The 20,304-nt window shown below is 45.8% G+C and overlaps 1 protein-coding gene across 3 annotated transcripts in view; it reads right to left on the minus strand.

The window, feature by feature from the left end:
• The window catches only part of LOC144110657 (ubiquitin-protein ligase E3C), a 75,087-nt gene that overhangs the window by 9,867 nt on the left and 44,916 nt on the right, over positions 1-20,304 (minus strand). For 2 of the 3 annotated variants that reach the window (XM_077643714.1, XM_077643712.1), the window contains exons 13-16: positions 18,440-18,512; positions 11,039-11,133; positions 8,678-8,885; positions 1,319-1,503 (exon numbers count right to left, since the gene is read on the minus strand). In XM_077643714.1, the coding sequence (XP_077499840.1) occupies positions 1,319-1,503; positions 8,678-8,885; positions 11,039-11,133; positions 18,440-18,512 (561 nt within the window). The remainder of the gene's footprint in view (positions 1-1,318; positions 1,504-8,677; positions 8,886-11,038; positions 11,134-18,439; positions 18,513-20,304) is intronic. The other variant, XM_077643713.1, reaches the window with a different exon arrangement.

A 20,304-nucleotide genomic window follows, 5' to 3' on the forward strand; every position in this document is an offset into this window, starting at 1 on the left:
TTAATGCAAACTAACTGCAGTGATGTCAACACACTTTTCTGGCCTTGCAACTCCGACACTTGGCCACACCAGCATCCAGTTCAATCACCACAGAGTCCGTTGCATTACTGATGCCGCTATTTTCAATTCAGCGGCAGGGGAAAGACAGAAATGTTTTATTTTTAAATTCAATTCACTCAGCAATGACAGTGCCTTCACATCAACAGTAACAGGCATTAAACATCAAACATCAACAGGAACAGGCACGTCGAAGAGGCTGTCTCTGGCTAGAAGCCGCAATACACTAGTGGTGTGGGCAGAGGCCCTCTTTTTGGCCTCACAGTACCATATGTCTTTGGCTGGTGTCCTGCATTTAAAATGGAGAAGAAACAAGACATGGTTGGAACAGCCAAGGTACTCTTCACATCGCTTTCGTATTAACATGCCAAGGATGCATGGGCCCCAATGGGCTCAATGCATTCTTGCACTGTTCGCTGTCCGGAGTGCGAGTTTCTATATTAACGAGGTGCAAACGCATTGAAAAATTTAGTCCCAAGAAATATTGTCTATCATTTAGTCGTCCATATTAATGAGGGTCGTATTAACGAGGCAAGACGGCATTTGCCTCAAAAAATGAACAGAAAAGGTGAATGGCGATTGCACAAACGACAACGCGGAAGCACTAGTGGCATGCGATAATAATGACACACTGAAAGATGCCCGAGCAAAGCAACGAAACTGCGGTGAAATGATCTCGTCTAGATGCCAAAGAGCTCCAAACCCTTGGCCCCACCTTCTACCTGACACTGGTCGTACATGTGACTGATGCAATGTTCTCCCCATGAGCACCAAGCCGAGAGACTGACTGGCCACGTCAGCGCTCCCCGCTTCAATTGTGGCCGCAGAGCCCCCTGCAGCTGCTGTACACTCCTTTTGCTATATTCTGCTTCGCTCAGCCCCTCAACTGCGCCAGTTCTTGCCCTCTGCTACTTCTGAGCTACCGCAGAATTTTTGCCTCCACGGTTTCATATTTTCTTTCATCTGCGCTGCCCAGTCCCTTTTTAATGATGACAGTAACCAACATGTGTTGGCTGAGAAGTTTCGCTTTAACAGCTAGCGGTGTACAAGCTGCCTGCATTTAGAAACTTCCTACTAGCAACATCTTACGCAAAGTCAGCTATGCTAATAATTCGATGACTTTTCCGCCCTTGAGCTCCTTGCATGAAATCAGTTTTTTTTTTTGCTGAAAAGGCTTTCAAGAAGCAATGGCATGATTACAAAGTACTGACTCATTTTCAGCCCCTTTGAGCAAGAACATGGCGGCATTTGTGGCACTAACCTTAGCAAGCAGACGGCCAACAAAGGCATAGTGGTGCACCGCCCGTCCATCAGCATAGTCTGGCAGCTGGCTTGCAGCTGGGTTCGGGTAGAGGCGCCGGTCGTGGGTGCACCGGAACAAGCCTCGGTTTGGGTCAAAGGCAGTCTTCATGAACTCTGAGAGGAACTCGCGCAGCAAGCCACCCCCTGCAGAGGAAGCAGATGGACTTGCTAAATTCCATCCCCAGGTTTTTGGAAAACAGCACACTTCCAACTATTAATAATGCGGCTTGGGTACAGCCCAGCTCCACACCAATCCAGAATAACCCCTTCCGGTGCTAATAATTATTGAGTGGGGGGTGAGGACGATGGTGCAAGTGCAGATGTGTAGTTCAATGACTAATATGTCTATCTTGGAATGTGCCCACTGTCATGCCTGTGGCCGGATAGAGCTCTCGTGTTCTACTTTTAAAGGCGCAGCTGAAGTGACCGCCAAATTTTTTTTTCCCTGACATGTGATACGGGTGGGCTGACTTACATTCGAGTTGACTTACAATTGTGTAGATATGGTACTTTGACACTTGGTTAGAAACTCTGCACATCCTTGTAAAAAATTAACCGCTGGTATTTTGAGCTGTAAAACATACGTGTGTTTCTTGAGGCCATAATTTACTACTGAGAAGGAAAAATAACTTTTTGACAGAAACAAAAAATGACGGCTCAAAGGGTTAAAGCAGCATGTGGTTCATATAACTTCTGAAACACAAAAGAACGGACATTTATTGGTTAAAACTCAAGCGACTATGACGTGAAATTTTTCTCGTTTCGTTTGTGCTGAATCGGCATGACAAGCACTGGGTCCTGCTTATCTGTATAATGCTAAATGCAAATAGCTTTGATCCCATAGTTCTGTCATTCATTCTTTGTACAAGTATTCAAAACTGATGTCACTAATAGTAAATTCTGTCCAAAGTACACGTTGACAGTCTACCACTTCGCTTTCCTGCTCGCTGTTTTTAAATGCCAGACAGCGACTTTTTTCCTTGCCTCTCTTATTCCTTTACACTCTAGAAATAGGAAGGACTGGCTCACACGAGGTATCCATTATTGGTAAAAAGGCGGGAGTTTATCTCAAAACTTTAAAGCAAAGGCAGTTCTACCTAGGCTGCTCACAAGAAGAGTCCTCCATAATGCTGACATACTGATTACTTGAATCTTCCCCTCTAAATAGTGACAGTAAAAGATCGTTAATTCAAACTTCAAGGGACTGAAAACATGTTCGAATTATCTGGAAGTTCGAACAACCGAATGACCCCGAAAAAACTGTCAAGAACTGCCTATGTTACAGTAAATTTATCTGATAAAAGACTGGGCAATGGGTACCCGCTTTTGAGATATGAATGATGGGGCAATGACAGCATTTCATGTTTCTATCAATGCTTTATTGCATGTGCACACTGCCGGGAACACTGAAGCAGAACTGCTCCAAAATCGTAAAAGGATTCTCAGCATCTTTTACTGTGTGACGCAGTAGAACTGTGCCGCTACCGCGTCACACGTCTCACAAGCAGCATCGTAGCTGGTGAGAAGGCTGCACTGCATGTACTGCGAGCGGCACGTGACAAGCATGCAGTTTCACACATTGGAAGAACGGAACCACGCGGACGCAAGCGAAGTAAGCGTCAGCAACACCGAAGTGAAGAGTAGAAAAAAATAGGGAGGGGGGCGGAGAAAACACTAGCGACGTGCCGATCAGTGTCCGAAATGTCGGTTGGCTGGCTGAAGCTGGCTGGCTTTTGACTTGACTGCCAGCCATGTTTTACCTGTTTTTAATGTAGTGCTGTGTCAATTGTCCCTTGTGCCCCGGGGCCAGTAAGTGTTTGGCTACATTCAAGATGGCTGTCATTCTTTATGCTCAAAGAACGAATGAACTGCACGTTGGGCCACAAGTTCGATGTTTTGGAACGTGCGATGCAAATGCTGAGGCTGCAGTGAGGCAAAATTTTCGGCTGTTCAACGCGATGCCGTGGTGCAGTTGTTTGCGAAGTGGGGGATTTCGCTGGGCGACGATTTTAGAATGCTGTGTTGTGGGACTGCAGCAATGACAATTGCGCACTAGTGCGGGCGATGATGCAAGTGTGGACGAGTGGTCCAGTGACTGATACATCTTCATCTGAGAATGTGCTTGTGGGCATGCTTCTTATTTTGTCCTTATCCTTACATACAATATGGAGGGTCGAATTACAATTGAGAAAAGTTACAATGTTACAATTATGTAAATACGGTACTTTTGGCATGTGTGGCTGTTCTGCGTGATGTTGTGGTGCAGTCTTTTGCAAAGTGTGAAATTTCGCTAGAGGACGATGTGCTGTGGGACCGCAGCAGCGATGACGACAGCAACACTACTGAGGACGATGACACAAATGAGAACGAGTAGTCCAGCTAAACAATAAATTTTCGTTGTGCCATGTGATTTGGGGTGGCTTACTTACATTCAAGTAGACTTACAACCATGTAAATATAGTAGTACAGTACAACCTCAATAATTCGAAGTCATCGGGACCGCGAGAAATCTTCGAATTAAGCGGGTTTTCGAATTAACCGAACACACCAAGAAATACGACCCAGGCAAAAAAATTTGTTGCGGGAATGCGCAACAAATCAGAGATGCTGGTTTGCCGCGTCCGGTAGTTTGCGGTGCCGAAGGTCATGTTCTCGAGTTGGTCAACTAGGTGAAACATTTCAGAACTTCTACCGTGGCATTCAACAAAACTGCGGATAACGTTCAGCGATCCGATAACTTCACCGAGAGCAGGTGCTCGGGGAGGCTCGTCGGTGTCGTCGTCACTATCGTTGCTGTCATCGCACATGTTCGCAACAGCAGTAATCTCACTTTCCAAGCCTGAGTAGCCTGTCTGCTCATCACTCTCAAAGTTCAGATACTTGGCGAAGCCGACTGCATTGGACTCACCCTCCTCTGCGCAGAGTGCATTGATGCGGTCGCAATACTCTGCTCCTTCTTCGTCAAGCGTACATGGGTAGTCTGCATCAGCATCAACAGGGGTTTCACTGAAAAAACCGGTGTGTTCAAAGCACCGCCTGGTCAATGTGGGCTCCACTTGCTTTCAAGCGTACACCATGAGGCATATGGCTCCAAGGAGGCCGATGGAGTACTCCTTGCCATTATCATAGCAAAGGAGCATGCGCTTGAGCAGGTGGTGAATCTTTCTTGTGTGGTGAATGATGCTTTGGTCCATCGGCTGTGAGATCGAAGTGGTGTTCGGAGGTAAAAGTACCATCCTGATGGCCTGGAGATGTGGGATGTCAACATGTGCCAGGCAGTTGTCGACGACAAATAGGACATTCCTGCCTGTCGCCGCTAACTTGCGGTCAAGTTGTCGCACGCAGTCCTCAAATATTGCACCTGTCACCCAGGATTTCTTACTGTGTCTGTAGACGAGCTCATTCTTTGGCGGCAGCTGCGCATTTTTGAAGCAGCGAGGCTTCCCCGCCTTCCCCGACAACCAGTAGCGGCAGCTTGTGTTTACCACACATTTTCGCGCCGAACAGCACAGTAATCCTATCCTTGGCCTGTTTTCTACCCTTGACTGCGGTGTTCTTCACTGCGAATGTTTTTGTTGGCAGAATGTTATAAAAATGTGCAGCCTCGTAAAGGTTGTAAATGTCGTCTGCACCATACTCGCTAAGCAGTGGCGCCAAAGTGTGCCTTTTCTAATCCTCGACAATGCTCTCATAAGTGATGCCAGTCTCAACACAGACGGTGAGAAATGTCAAATTACTGCGTTCTTTAATACGGCAAAACCATCCGTTACTGCACTTGAATTCTTCGTGCCCGAGTTGCAGAGCTAGGTCATTAGCCTTCTCCCGCAGTAGCATTCCACTGACGGGAAGGTGGGCTGCGTTTCTTTCTGCAGCCAGCGAAGCAGAGCAGATTCCACATCTTGATACATGGGAGCCCGCACTCGTGACCGCTTCGAAGAATGTGTCTAGCCGTAAGCCTCTAGTATTTGACTTGTTGCTCAGTATTATGGACAACGTCGAGAGGGGCACGCCGTGCCTTTTAGCCAACTCTGTCTTGGAACAAGCGTTCTTGCCTGCTTCTTGGATCAAGCAGAACTTCTGCTGCAGCGTGAAAGTCTTGTACTTCGGCACTTCGTTCACTGGTACGGTCACAAAGCTAGCACTTCTGCACAGCCCCCCCTCCACAAAAAAAGCAACAACACAGTAGCAACAACACAGTAGTCGACCCATAACCGCCGCGCACAACACACGGAAATGGCGCAGGCGAGGCATGCATGGCGGTGGTGGTGGCGTACTTGCAGCGTCGGAGGCACGGAATAAGAGCGGCCGCGGTACGGAACACGTGCTCCCGCTGATGCTGTGTGAAGAGAGGGTGAAGCACGCCGTGGGATCGAGTGGTGGCGAGATCACGATAAAAACCAGTATGCCCGCCGCATTGCAGTGAAGCACGTCTTCTCCTCTGCAGGCGCGCGTTTCGGCGGTCCGCGGGGCGCACTGTGGACCGATTTTTGTGCCGAGAGTGCTCCGGCTGGGGTGCTTCACCTATAAATCGTTGCCATTGCTATGTGGCTTTGCCTCGTGGCTACGTAGGGCCGTCGTTTCGCCGGGTTTGCAGCGAAACATGGATCAGGCATTGCCGCATAGCACCCCAAATTTTTTAATTAACCGGGCTGGTGCAGGCCGCCTGTTCGAATTATCCGGCTAATTTTACATTGGAAAATACGGGACCGCAGAAAACCTTCGAATTATCCGGGATTTTAAATTAACCGAGTTCGAATTATCGAGGTTTTCCAGTACTTGGAATTTTCCAGGCAGATTACAATCTAGCAATAAGGATGTTAATAACTGGTTGGGAAGACATGGTAGCAGTCTCACTTTTGGTGAATGCCTCAGTTGTGCTGTGAGGGTAGAGAGGAAGGACAGCATGAAAGAAGGAACACAGAATGAGGCACCAGAGTGGGGGGGCTTTGGATTAATTTACGTCGCCTGGGGTTGTTTCATGTGCTCTGGCAGATGCATGTGTGCTGTGTGACATCTATACACATGATAAAGAACCCCATGTGATTGACGTTAAAGAGGCTCTGAAACACCGTTTGCTCAGAGTACATAAACTCGCTCAATGACTACATTCTCTCGTCATAAACACCTGAGCCAAACAATACACTTCTACACACAGCAGAAAACCTATCTCACACAAAAGCTGGAGAGTCCTTTCCAGCGACATTTTCATGCTCGCACCCTCTTCTGTTGCCCGCACCTGCGTAATTCTGCTAAGAGATGGCTACAGGTGAATTCTTTAAGTCCTCACACAGCTATCACGGCCACAGCCAGTAAACCGCTCCAGTGCTTTGAGAGTGAAAAAAAATGACGAGACGAGAGCGAAACACATGAGGATGCTGAAATTCAAATTTTTACTGCAGGAAGCTCAGCTTCCACAAAACGCATTAAAAATATTCTTGCTGCAGGATATTCATGGAACGGCATCCTTTAACATACCACGAATACAGCATCTACTGCTTATAACGCATACTGCGGCAGTCTGGAAAATCCGCATTATATATGGTACCGCACTGTAACCAAAACGTAGATTTTCCATGCATTCGTGTTTTTCAGAACGGTCAGCCTACCTTTCAAAGTGCACCTGACAATGCATCAGTCGCACAACACTGCAATCACAGGCAACAAAGAAGAAGTTTTTTTGATCTTCTTGACGAAGCGTTGCAATGAATGAAAGAACGACGCTATTTTAGTCTGGCGCTGCGACTGAACTGCGTTGCTAATGGCTTCATCTACAACAGTGAGGCACTTGAGCGCTTGCTCGCTCAGGTTTCTCTGAGCGTAGTAGAGGCGCAGTTTGCTGCAACCGTCGAGCATGTCTTTGCACGAAGCTTCTGCTGCACTTCCACTCACTTCGTCAGGCTCATCCTCAGATAGAGGCTTATCGTGACCGCACACCGCTGCCACGATGTCTCCATCTGTGGCGGCTACTACACACACAACGTCGTTGAGGTCGGCGACAACGACGAGCTTATCTCGTGCCAGTCTTTGAAATGCTGAATACAACTGTTCAATGGGTTGAAACCATCATGCCCCAAAATGTTTGCAAGGCACCTGGCCTTGGCTTGCAATATCGAGCCACTCACAGGAATGCTCTGGGCCCGGACCTACCGAAACCGTGCAAACAAAGCGGCGACATTTTCGTACTCTGAGGCACGAATTCGCTTCCTTGCAAGCAAAGCGGAGTCTTCCTGCAGCTGTTGTCGCAACTTGTAGCTGTTCTTCCAAACGGCAGACACAGTAGCGTCGGTGACACCATACTTTTTTCTCATTGTAGCCTTTTTCAAACTGCTCTCGACGTGCCTCACAATGCCCTGCTTGGTTTCAAGAGTTTGCCGCTTCCTGGCTTTCGGAGGCGCAGGCGCTATCGGAACTGAAGACAGCCGAGGCTGGTAGACTTGCCTACGTTGTCAACTTCTCGCCACACGCGACGACACAGATTGCACTCATGGGCTCAGGCGTGACAAGGCACTGGCGCACGCGCGCGTGGTATGAGCAGCGCTTGCAGCGTCATGCCATGCGGCTGCGGCTGCTACTCCAGCATGCTTGTCTGGCCGTGCCATCACTTGCTTCCCAGCTTTGTCCAATCAGTGTGCCCAATGGAGGCGCATCGGAGAGTGAGAAGAAAAACGCCTGCTTTGGGACTTTTTTTCTTTCTATCGTCTCCTGCCTTCATCCTTGCGTTGAACCACGCTGACAACGCTCCCCCGCCCCGCCTGTTTCCACCTTCTTTTTGGGAAGCACGCTCCTCACGCCTGCCGGTATCCACGAGCCCGCACTGGTATGTGGGCCGCCAGGCTTTCAAGATACCGCACTATACGCGCTCTTCAGTTATGCGCTGCTGCGTATTAAGCAGTACACCAATACATTTCACTCTATGGGAAGCGAAGTGGTTGCCATAAAAAGCCGCATGCAGTGCGCATTATAAGCGGTTACGTTATAAATGGTCTGAGCTGTACCGCATCTTTATTGACAGCCCCTTTAATATGCAGCCCTCCACTATGGGGCCTCTTTCTCTCTTCCTTCCTCATCTCCCACTTCCTTCAATCTTGCCCTCATGGCATGGTTCAAGTGTCCACCGAGAAGCGGGACAGTTATCATGTCTTTTCTTTAATTGAAACAAGTTTAGCTTTTACTGCGCTCGCTACCAAAGCATTCCTCTGATTTCCATCACCTCTTGCTGCATTCCACCGAGGCTAAACTCACACTACAAACTGCTCAGGAAGTAGGTGTTAAGAGGCATTTCGTGGCTCAAAAGTCATCCCATCCTCTGGCCCCTCACCATCGACACCAGCTTCCTCCAGGCCGGCCACATTGACAAGCTGCACCCGGAGCCGCAGCTTCAGGTTGGGCTCCCCCGACAGCTTCTCAAAGGCATCCTCATAGATGTAGTCCCGCCGCGCCACCAGCTCGATCTGGGGCCCCAACATGAAGTGTGACTGCTCCCGGTTGTTTTCAGACTTGTCCCGTGCAATCAGGCTTTGCAGCACCTGGAAGGAGGCCAAAGCGACAACTTGTCAGCACCATCAAAATACCATCATCATCAGTCGCAGCCACTGCAGAACAAAGGCCAAATTCACTAAGCTCGCCACAGCACCAGGCTCCACGTCATCCCTGAACATGATCTCCACCCTTGGGTATCTGTCATTACTCTAGCCGTCCATATCTACAGCGCTAAAGACGAGACAGAAAGAACACACACAAGTCATACAACAGAGCACTGCGTTATGTGACTATATTGTATTGTGGTACTCTAGTCGGCCATGAAAATTCACTTCTGCACACTGCACGCTCTGCCCATTCTCACTTTCTCTCCTTAATGTCAGCTAAAACACACTCAACTGATGGTTGTTCAGCAATCCACACAACCCTTTTCCATATTATTGATAACATCACATCTATCAGTGACCTTTAGAGTGAAAAATAACTTTCCCCAATCAGTCGAGCCCATAAACCTGGCAGTCACGTGGATTGCACTCGTTGTATCTGATGTCTATAGCAAGTGGCCTGCCCGCATGACAACCAAAAATACTAAGTCTGTCAAAAGTGGAATGTCTCCCTTAAAACCTGCTCCTCAAAAACGATGTCATGCATGTCAACTTCTTTAAAGCAGACCCTACCACTGCACTTTCCAAAGTTCCTCAGAGCAGTCATACTCTCCATGCCGAGATCCTTGCTGCCAACTATCTGCTTCAGGGACAGAATAAAACATAAAACATGGGAATAAATGGTTGAAACATGCACGGAAGCTGGTTCTGGTTCATGGTTTGGTTTATGGGGGTTTAACGTCCCAAAGCGACTCACGCTATGAGGGACGCCGTAGTGAAGGGTTCTGAAAATTTCGTCCACCTGGGGTTTTTTATCGTGCACTGATAACGCACAGTACACGGGCCTCCAGAATTTCACCTCCATCGAAATTCGATCGCCATGGCCGGGATCAAACCTGCGTCTTTCAGGCCAGCAGCCGAGCGCCATAATCACTGACCCACCGCGGCGGCTTTCATGGCGGCTGGTGGGAGATTCCTAGCGGTAAGGGAGAGCTTATAATTTGCGTACAACGGCTACGTCTGATCACAGCTCTGCGATGATGTTGGCACGAACACAGTAATCAGAGGCCATACCTGGCCATCCATGCATCAACGACTTATTGCTTAAATCCCTAATTATGAGGAACAATATTCAGTACCAACGACCTTTTCACAGTGTGGTTATCTTTTGACAAGAGCTTCTTTCTGCGTGGGAGGGGCTCAGCAAACTTGGAAGAACGCCAAGACACTGTGCGCCCTTCACAGAAGCGCTGGTGGCCATGGCTTGAACGGCGAGAGCAGCGCACAAGGCTACGCCACTGTACGCTTAGAAAGCCGGCGAGCGCTTCAGCATTGGAGAGGAGCGCAGCAGTTTAAATTGGAACGGTATGAAACATCCTCAGCACTAATATAATGAGAGAAAAAAGACCTTCTGACCAGCAAGCGATTTGGTCAGCTTAAGATCAGAAGTGAAAATTGCTAACCAGTCACCATAGCAAAGGCTTCAGCATTCGCATTAGACATTCCTAACCGTCCCTCGAGTTTAATGTGCGTAAAAAATGCGCACCTGACCTTCAGGGCCGGTGTTCAGCATGTCCGCTTTATCTCGCCACCGGCTATCACAAATTTGTTGGATCGTGCCGTGATACTACAGCAAGCACCTTTCGAAGTAAACAATGCTAAACATCGCCAACACGAACGCATCTGACTGCGTTCTTTTGCTGATGATAAATTGACAGACGGGTGGGTGGGCGGCCGTATGGTATGTTTTTCGACTATCCGAAAAATATCTGTTGAAACATTTTGTTCCCCATATACTGAACCCTTCCATCATATTGATGTCAACTTTTCTGGAAAAAAAGGTGTTCATTATGTAAGTATATATGGTACTTTAGGTCTTCCCCTGCGAATACCCTGCATGTACGAACAGTTGCGCATGCTCACACTTGCTGATACACTGCATGGAGGGCAAAGCTCGTCATCAGTCTTTAGTTTTTCCTTTGCTCTTTCCCTATTTTTTTTCTTCCAACTTTAAGCAGGAGAGAAAATCCAAGCAACAATGTGGTGAACACAAAGTCATTTCCAGATGCATCATACAGAGCAAGCGCTTCACTCACCCTGACACGTGTCGGAAAGGGCACTGTGAAAGGTATCTCCTGAAGGACGGCCGCGCTGCGAAGCTCAATGGTCGACAACGGAGGTCCATTTTCTTCTGAAAGAAAAAGCCACGACCAGAACATGCAATACCCTTTGGCTACATGGACAGTTTCAAATGCTCATCATGCGACTGCATTTATAAGAAACCCACACTCTAAACAGAGCCTTTCCAAGCTGCACATTTATCAACAAATGGCAGCGCTGGTACCAACACTGAGATGAACCAACGTTTGGCAACATCTTGTACGGCTTAAAACACACAAAATGCAGAGTGGCTGTTTGGTACACAGTAAAAAAAAAAATTGCATAGCAGCAGAAGAAAGACATTTTGTATTTCATTTTCTACTGCGCTACAGTTTCTACACACCAACTGCACCAGTATTTCCTAAGTATTTCCTACATCAGGTAATGTATGTTCCGCAATTACTTGATCTCTCAGCATTGCTGTGAAAGATGAAATTTTCTGAAAAGGGTCCGTTTGACCTCTCAATCATGCAATCGTAGTGTGTGCAGCCAAATGGTTAAAAAGAAAAGTTGCTTCCATTCTGCCATTTTCATTTTTCAAAAATGCCCTCCACATTTTGATCAACATAAAACTAATTTCTAAACAAACTTCACAGCTTCCACATGTTGATGATGATGGTTTTTTTTTAAGTAAGAGCAGCCATGGCCAAAGAGCGCCAAACACAAGGTTAGTGGTCGACTCAGGCTGACAAGCTTTACTCAAGGTAGTTTCCACATGTTAGAAATGAGCACTGCAGTGGGCCCAAGACAATCCAACAATCAACAATCCAAGCCTGTATGGATATGGCATTCGATAATAGTTTTTATAATGTAGCATTGTGTATTTTCGCGCTAGTGCACAGTTGCTTAGTGAAAGCTCGAGATGTGCATTTGCATTTGCCAGTGTGGCAAAATTTGTGCAATTAAAGAGGGGGCCTCGAAGTTTCACTACTGAAAGCTACCGTGAAGTACTTTAATAAAGTTGTTTCTTCAACTGCAGTGGTGCTTGAGATGCTCAAAAAATAGTAGGCATTTTTTTAACCCAGGTATCTTTGAGGCACTGTGACCGAGCAACAGTATCTTTGGCTCAGCGAAAAGCCTGCTTCTTCATCTTCAAAACTGGCACCTCAGCTCGACTGCAAAGTAAGCATGCAAAAAGCAAAAGTCTCAAGATGGACACTCCGCGATTTCGCCTAGCAAACGGCTGATGCTGATGACACTGTGTCTAGTCTTGTGCTCGACAAGCCACACTTGCTCATTTTGTGTTATATTAATTTGGGCAATGGCTAATTGTTATGTCAGCCACAACTGAGAGCTGCCAATGACCATGAATGGTGAGAAAACCTCTCTGCTGGCAGCTGCGAGTAAATTTATCGCGTAGGGTGTCATGGACGCGCATCTGAGCATCTCGTACTCCACTGGTAGTGCATCTGCGGAAAATGGCTTGATCGCAGCCGAGCTCTTGGGATGCCGTTGCTATAGCACAACAATATACAGCACAAGCAGCCGAAAAGTACGCCATGCGAAGATAGGAGAGGAGTCATGAAGAGCACACAAGGCCAAACTCCAGATACCCAAGAAAAGCTGCATTCAAAACAACGCCAAGGGCTACTACAACCTTTGTGCCCTCTGGAGAAGTAATAATATGGTGCTCTAATTTCAGCTTTTTTATTTCTCAACACTGGTTATCTGGGCTGTTGCTTGCCTTTTGGAACTGATTTCTTCAAGGTAGTTTTGTCTATTTTGACTTTGTTTTCTTGCACTCCCTTAACCACATCACATGTGATGACAATCTTATTTCTTGAGGTTGAAGAATTGTGAATTCCTGGAATGATATTTTGTCCCTAGTTTATAACATGACTACGGCAACTAGGTACACCGCAAAAAAATGACAAGCAAACATTTTGTATCGGAGAAAAAAATATGTCTCATGACTTGCAGCATACATTCAGAAATCCCGCGAATGTTGAAGCAGACTTCTAACATGATTCTGTCTAGTCTGTACGCTTTCACAAGGAGTACACGAGGAAAAACTGTAGAAAAAAACAGTTCTTCGGATAATAATGCTAATATTTTGTGTACTCCAAGTTAGGAAGCATTACTACCAAGAAAAAATATTCATCAAGATGCATCAGAAAATAAGAAAGATTGCGTTGAAAGTCGCATCTCCCTCTCATGGCTTTCGGGGGTGAAATTTTTAAATTTTTGTCGTAGAACGATGAAATTTGGCACACTTATTGAGAAATGCACTAAATGAATACAAATTTTCACTTATATACCTTGAGAAGTTGTGACATTAATGAATACAAATTTTCACTTACATACCTTGAGAAGTTTTGACATTATAAATCTTTATGTGCTTGATAGCTATACCAAACATGCAGAAAACCTGGTGTGAGAACAAAACATGGTAGCAGCCTACAGTCACTCAAATTTTAGCCGAAGGAATCGTTCATGCTGTGAAATTCTCCAAATATTTTTATCAACCTGACCTTTTCCTATACAGAACATTATACCTGTGCCTGCATAATGCACTCATTACTGTCATGTCAAATTAGCGACAGAGTGAAGAAACGAGAATGTAATTATAAAATATAGGAACGTCACTGAATGAAGAATTCATCAAGGAACACAGTGCAACAAACAGCACGAAAATCCAAGAAACGATTGTCATCCTATGCTTTCTGCAAGCAGGGCAGTCATGCCAAAAAGCACTTTGAGGAAACTGTCATTTTCACGGAGATCTCAACCAGTTTTTAGTACCTATGGTCACAAAAAACCATTTCTGCGTTGTTTTCGGGTAAACTTTTTAGGGATATAATTAGGCCTCACAAATACGAAATGTAGTGTTTCCTAAAATTTGATTTTTTCCCAGAGATTTTCGCGATTTGAAAGCCGTGTCCCTCTTTGAAGGGCAAATGGTGGTCGGGAATGCTGCCGAGTAAGTCGCCATTTTTTTCAGTCTACTTGCTTCCCAGCGGCCCCTGCTGAACTAATCTTGCACTGGGAACTAAATCGGTAATGGAAACTGCCTGTACAATGTTATTTCGCGCTTTAGGAGTCAAACCCTTGTACGAGCCGTACCTGGAAATGTAAAAAACATTCTACTGGGACAGTAGTTGGTGGTAGACCTTGCCCTGGGATCTGCAGCAGGGTCATACAAAACCACATGTCCCATAATTAATGCTTAAATTAATAGCCAACTGTTATTTGTAAACGGTGCCCATTTGTTTCCCACGTAAAAAGGCAGCAAGACATTTGTGGAGGCTGTAATGTTGAGAACGGCGCAGCATCATAATGAGAATTAAACACACCACTGCCATCGAAAAAAGGTGCCATGTGACCCCTTTCTCCAAGAAAGTGCGCAAAAGATTCTGACATAAGGAAGACCCGATGACAAGCACACAGCCCTGCAGTGAGCTGACCACACACACATTAAGATCGATGCTGACAGCACCCTTTACCCATTACCCTGACTGCCCAAACTGAAGTTTGAGCAACCATGCCCACAAGCAAAACTGCTTCCAGTTGCTACACAGCTCAGCCATGAAGCGAGCCCTGCGTCCTCAATGACAGCAACCATTCTTGGCAGCATTTAAAGGAAGACGCAGGTCTTGAAATGAAAATTTTTATTATAAAAGATACTGTAATGAAATTAGGTATGCACATGCGTTTCTTCCTCCTGTTTTCAAAAATATAATTAGCTTCAGTAAAGTTCAATTAGTTCTCATAATATACTAAAATAACAAGCCTTATTAGTTAAATTATTATGGGTTATTAAGATACTTTCTTTTAAAATTTTTGGTTCCCATTAAAATGGAGACAAAGCCAAAGACCTGCCATCTGGAGGTATCCTAAATATACTGTTTTTGCATTGCATCATCATATAAAAATGTTCAGTTATGTCTAAGCACAATAATTATGAAATACAGTTCGACTCAGCCAAAAAAGCATAGCTTCACAGTTTAGTTCTTTCTAAATTCAACGGTATAAGATTAATTGAAATTGCACCATAAAAACATAACAAAAACTTCCGTAAGGCTAGTCACATTGGCAAAAAACCAAAGCTGAGGAAACCACATTTGAAGTGTGCGTGCCAGCCACTCGAAGGTGACTGTAGAGGTCTGAAAAAAAAAAAAAAGCGCAATGTGGACGTTCCAAAAATATTTCACAGCAGCAAGTAATACCGGAATGTGGGGGAAGGGGTCTAGTTTTCAAAAACAAAGATGACGGCCATCGGCGACGCAGTCTTGGGAAGCAACGGGTGCGAAGTTCTGCCGCATTTCGATCCAAAATCGCGATTTCTGCTTTTGTAGGCACGAAATATATAATTTTTTAGTAACTGAAGGTTGAATTAGGCCTTGAAAATTTTTAGGCAGGTACCTTTGAATGCATAGATCTTGAATATGATGTTTTTGCAAAATCGAAATTTTTGCACTTTTTGAACAAGACTTGCGTCCCCCCTTAATTGAGTTGTCATCTTAGATCTCGCCGAAGTACGATAAATGACCCCAGCCACACTTTTTAATAGAACAAAATGAAGTCACTTACACGTCCCATGTCTTCTCTTGCAAGCTCCAAGAAATGAAGCACTGCCACACTTAGCATGCAGCTGAGCTGTCTACGGTAACAAGTTTCTCACAGAGCTATTCTAATTCTGATACGTTATATGCAGTCCCACTCATCATAATCACATGTTGGCAGCTTGGAGATCGTGAAGGCTGACCGACACGACACCCCATCCATATTTTTGTTTTCTGGTTCCTGAAGTTAGGATGTTCACCTACATGACATATCGATAACACACAGGCAAACGTGATAGCCAGTAGGATATCATTTAGCAAAGAGATCTTTACATGTAGCTGTAAGCTTCTATCCACATTTGCATTGTCCTTAGCATGAAAGAAGCCTCGCTACCTATCTGGTCTGGTGTTGGGAAAGAAGAAGAAAGCGGGTGGGTCTCTTTGTTGTTGTGCACAGCCACAGTTTTTAGAATGCTTCACCTCATAGCAATTATGCATTGTGGTAAAGACACTCTGGCATGTACAGTAATCCCTTGTTATAACAAAATCACTTCACTCGAAATATCACTTTATTCGAAATTTCTTCCGGTCCCGACCCAAATGCACGCATTTAAACCCACATTACTCGAATCGCACGAAAAGCTTGACCAGCTCAGGGCGAAGTGGCAAGCGGAGGCATCATCGCCGAGCAACTGCGACCCTTTTGCGCCTGTAGTGTGAAAATAATACCGCCGACGAATCACTTTCATGCAGGCACAGAACAGGCCACAAAAGTACCAAACCTACGTGCGATGACCTGCCTAGTAACGGGTACCAAGCGAGTGCCGAATGCCCCCAGCTGTTTACAGCAAAGTGAACGGAAGCTGTCAAATTCCATGGTGCAGCGCGCTCGAATCGGCCGCAATCGCATCGCTGGCGTCCCCCATCATAGAATCCACACGAAAATAAAGTTTTCGTGATGCTTTGCGATGTCAGGAAACCGCGGTCTCTTGGATGCCGAAAATTGACCAAAAGACCGTGGGCAGACTTGCGCTATAGCATCCCATGGGGTGCGCACGATGAGCAAAATTTTACCGCTCTAAAGAGCACTTCTGGCGCTGAAACGTGCCAAAAAGTACAAAAGAAGTGTCCCTCCAATTATGAGCCCATTCACACTGGCGAGTCGTGAGCGAGCTGAGCTTCCGGCAACGACACCGACCGCAGATGCGCCGGGCAATGAACTGGGCTGCTCCCTGGCTGCTGTAGTCGTCGCTAAGCCTAACCGTTTCACATCAGCCAAAGCTCTCGAAAGCGCGCGAACAACGTCATTCTCGAAGGTCGCACTGGCAAGTGTGAACAACGGTGTTGTCGAGCTGCTGCCTGGTCTCAAGCGACTGCTGGTCGCATGCCCTTAGTCGTTTTCGACGCGAGGAGGGACGATGACTTTGAAGAAGCCGGTTTAAAAATTTGTTTGCCACTTACCATAATTGGCCTGTATCGCAGTAAAACACCGCCCCTAGCTTTGTTGCACTTTTGACAGCGCAAATCGACCGATAACTTGCCGAAAACACGAAAAATCCGAGCGTCGCTAGCAGCGAGTCAGGCTGTCAAATAGTGGGTCAACGCAACCATGGTGTTTCTCCGGTGATTTCCTCGAGCCGGTCATGCTCGATTCGCGCCGTACAACTAGACAAACTGTCTAAATGCGTGGTGGGGTCATTGAACTTTGTTCTTAGACATTTGTCAACGGCACGGATGCGGCGCTGCGCGAACACTGGCACTCGAACCGTAGAATTAGCACATTTTCGTCGACAACGGTGCATTGAAAAACTCAATTGCAAACTTCACAGCTGTACACACTGGGAAAAAGATCTGCCCAGTAATCATGCGAAGCCTCTATTGTAAAACCGTTCCGTTTTCATGATCGCGCTGCGTACCCACAATGAGCGGCTAATAGTTTTTTGAGCACAACAAACACAACATCAGACTCCAGCCACGGCATTTGCGGCGCTTCCCAGTGCGATACTTTTGTAGTCTTCCGTTAGGCCCCCCCCCCCCCTCTATAAAAGAGGCCACTGCCTGCGAGATATCCCTATAAAAGCGGCCACTGCCTTCGCGATTTGAAATACCCCGATGGTGGAATGCATGGGCGGTGACCGTGGCCTCATACAATGTGCACGCGCCCGATAAGAACATGAAACAGCCAACGCTCACAGCCTTTTTTGCAATTGAATAAAGTTTTGCTTCACTGAATACATTGTATTTTGACTTCCTCGCAGTTGCAGCGCAATTAAAGCTCAACTGTTTTAGATTTTCTCGGGTGGTCGTATATATCGAATTACCGTTTAAAACGAATATTTACGCCATTCCACTGACTTCGTTATAATGAGGGATGTAATTGCACATTTGCCCCCAGGCTGAGCTCACTCATTGCCACCGCTTGCGGATAATTCGCCCCGTCCCAATTATGCACTACTGGCAGCTGTCTACAGCTGCGTACCTGCTCTTCACGTCGCATGCCCTCAAGCTCGGCCCGCACACACGTTCGTGCATCACCGCCGTTTAGGATGCTTCACCCCAATGCGTAACTGCACCGCGGAGAAGTCGCCTTGGCTGCTGACTGCCGCTGCTTTTTCGCTGAATCGTACCGGATGTAGTATTTACTCGACCAGCTTATTTTTTGTCCCATTTTTACCCTTTCAAATTATTTCAGACTATTTTACCCCGCGTACGGAACGCATACACCAAATTTTGAAAGTTTTTGGGAAGAAAAAGGTGCTCATAATGCAAGTAGATACGGTGCACCCTGCCTCCGTTTTGCTCTAGCTGAAATAGCATCAATACCAAGTAACATACCGAGCTGTTTCCTAGTCAGTGCAGCAGCGCCACATGTTGGTAGCCGAAGAACCTCCAGGTTCCAGTTCACCACCTGGGTAAGGATAATTCCTCAGTCAGACGACAGGGCAGCTAGGCTGGGTTGCGTATTGCCTTGCAGTGCTTATGTTAGGGGGACATAGCTCTAAAAGCTATTTTTAAATATTTTGACCAAACTTGGTCTATTCTTATTCAGTTTCTTGCACTGATTTCAAATATTTTTTTTTCTTAAATAGGCCAATTAGTTATAAAGAAAATTAAATTGACGGCTCCTAATTTGTAGAAATAAATTCAAATAACAAAAAAGTAACCGCACTAAATAAATTGATATTGACTTATGGCTAGGTACTAGGAAAGCATAAGGAATACAATGTTAGGAGTACTTTTTTGATGTAACAAATATTATTGATGTTATAGCAAATCAAAGTACAAATATGTAGGTATGTTATTGTCTGATCTAGAGCACGACTCCGAAATGTTAAAGCATAAATTCCAAAATCCGTTCCTAACATTGTGTGCTTTGCACTCTTAGCTACATGCCACAATAAAATTTATGGTTCTACCTGCCTTGAAGGCTGTGATATTGCTGCTGCAAAATAGCAAGAAATAAAAAATGGGTATTATGAGAAAATGTTTTTGCATGAAATTCAGCTCACAATGATGTTATAAACTGATCCTGCGGCCATAATACTGATTCACAAGATGGCGAATTAAACGAATGTTTGTTGTAGATTTTCAAAACAGATTTTGTTCACGATTTTTTCGTCTCAAAGAGCCATGTCCAGAGTACGGACAGCAACACCATGAACAGTAATATCATACTAAGTAAATACACGCAGTAATACTATACACTACACATAGCAACATTGCACAGTAATGCATGCACATACATCCGCTGCACTTTCAACTAAGACTTTCAGTAACATTCAAAATAAGAGGGTTTTGTGTAAAGAAACAATGCTTTCATCAAAGTACTGCCAGCTGTGGAAAGGCATTAAAAAATAGGCTTTAGGAGGTACTCGGTAATCCCACCACATAAACTCCAGCACTTGAGTTTCTCTTTACAAGTGATGGCCTAACTACATTTTTTCTGGTCCCCTGAAGTTCGAAGTAACGATCTTTTACAGTATATACTGATTATAAGAAAAACTCATTTTAAGACCACTAGGAGTATACGATATAAACGTGTGTAAGGGCCGCATTTTTTTTTCAGACATGAGGGCAAATTTTCGTGGTACGGCCCATACACACGATCTGCAAAAAAAAAAAAAAAATTTAAAGGGACTATGCAATAAATTACTTGAGATTACGTAAAGCAGACGAGACCTAGGCATTTCATCACTCGTCACCCCAATGCAAGAATTTTTAAGCTAGCATCAATAACACCGAAGATATAGACGATTAAAAATTACGCTCCTCCTCTCCCCCTTCAACTCGTACACGCGGGGCACCAGACAAAAATAAAAAAAACAGCTCTGGGACTGGGCTCCACCCATGAATACGTCATCCGTTGACGTTCCTTTTGCTACTTCCGGTTGTTGCTCCTAGCACCCCAGCAGCAGCGTCAGTGGCGTAATTGCGGCGCGTGTCGGGCTTCTCTGCTTGTCGTCTGTTGTAGTTAGCAGTAATGGACCCAGAATCTCGAGGCGCGACTGCCTGCTCTTACGGCCACGATGGGCATCGAGCCCTATGCGTGCCCACGAAGAGCCGTGCGAGTGGCACCGGGACTCCCGACAGAAGGAGACGGCAGAGGAAAATTGAAACCATGTGCACGAAGGCAATGCCCTGGCCCGCGCTTGCCCGAAAGGGTCGTGCGGCGGCACGAGCGGACGAATTTCACGGCTACC

Source organism: Amblyomma americanum, chromosome 11, assembly GCF_052857255.1.
Source record: "Amblyomma americanum isolate KBUSLIRL-KWMA chromosome 11, ASM5285725v1, whole genome shotgun sequence".
Taxonomy (NCBI): Eukaryota; Metazoa; Arthropoda; class Arachnida; order Ixodida; family Ixodidae; genus Amblyomma; species Amblyomma americanum.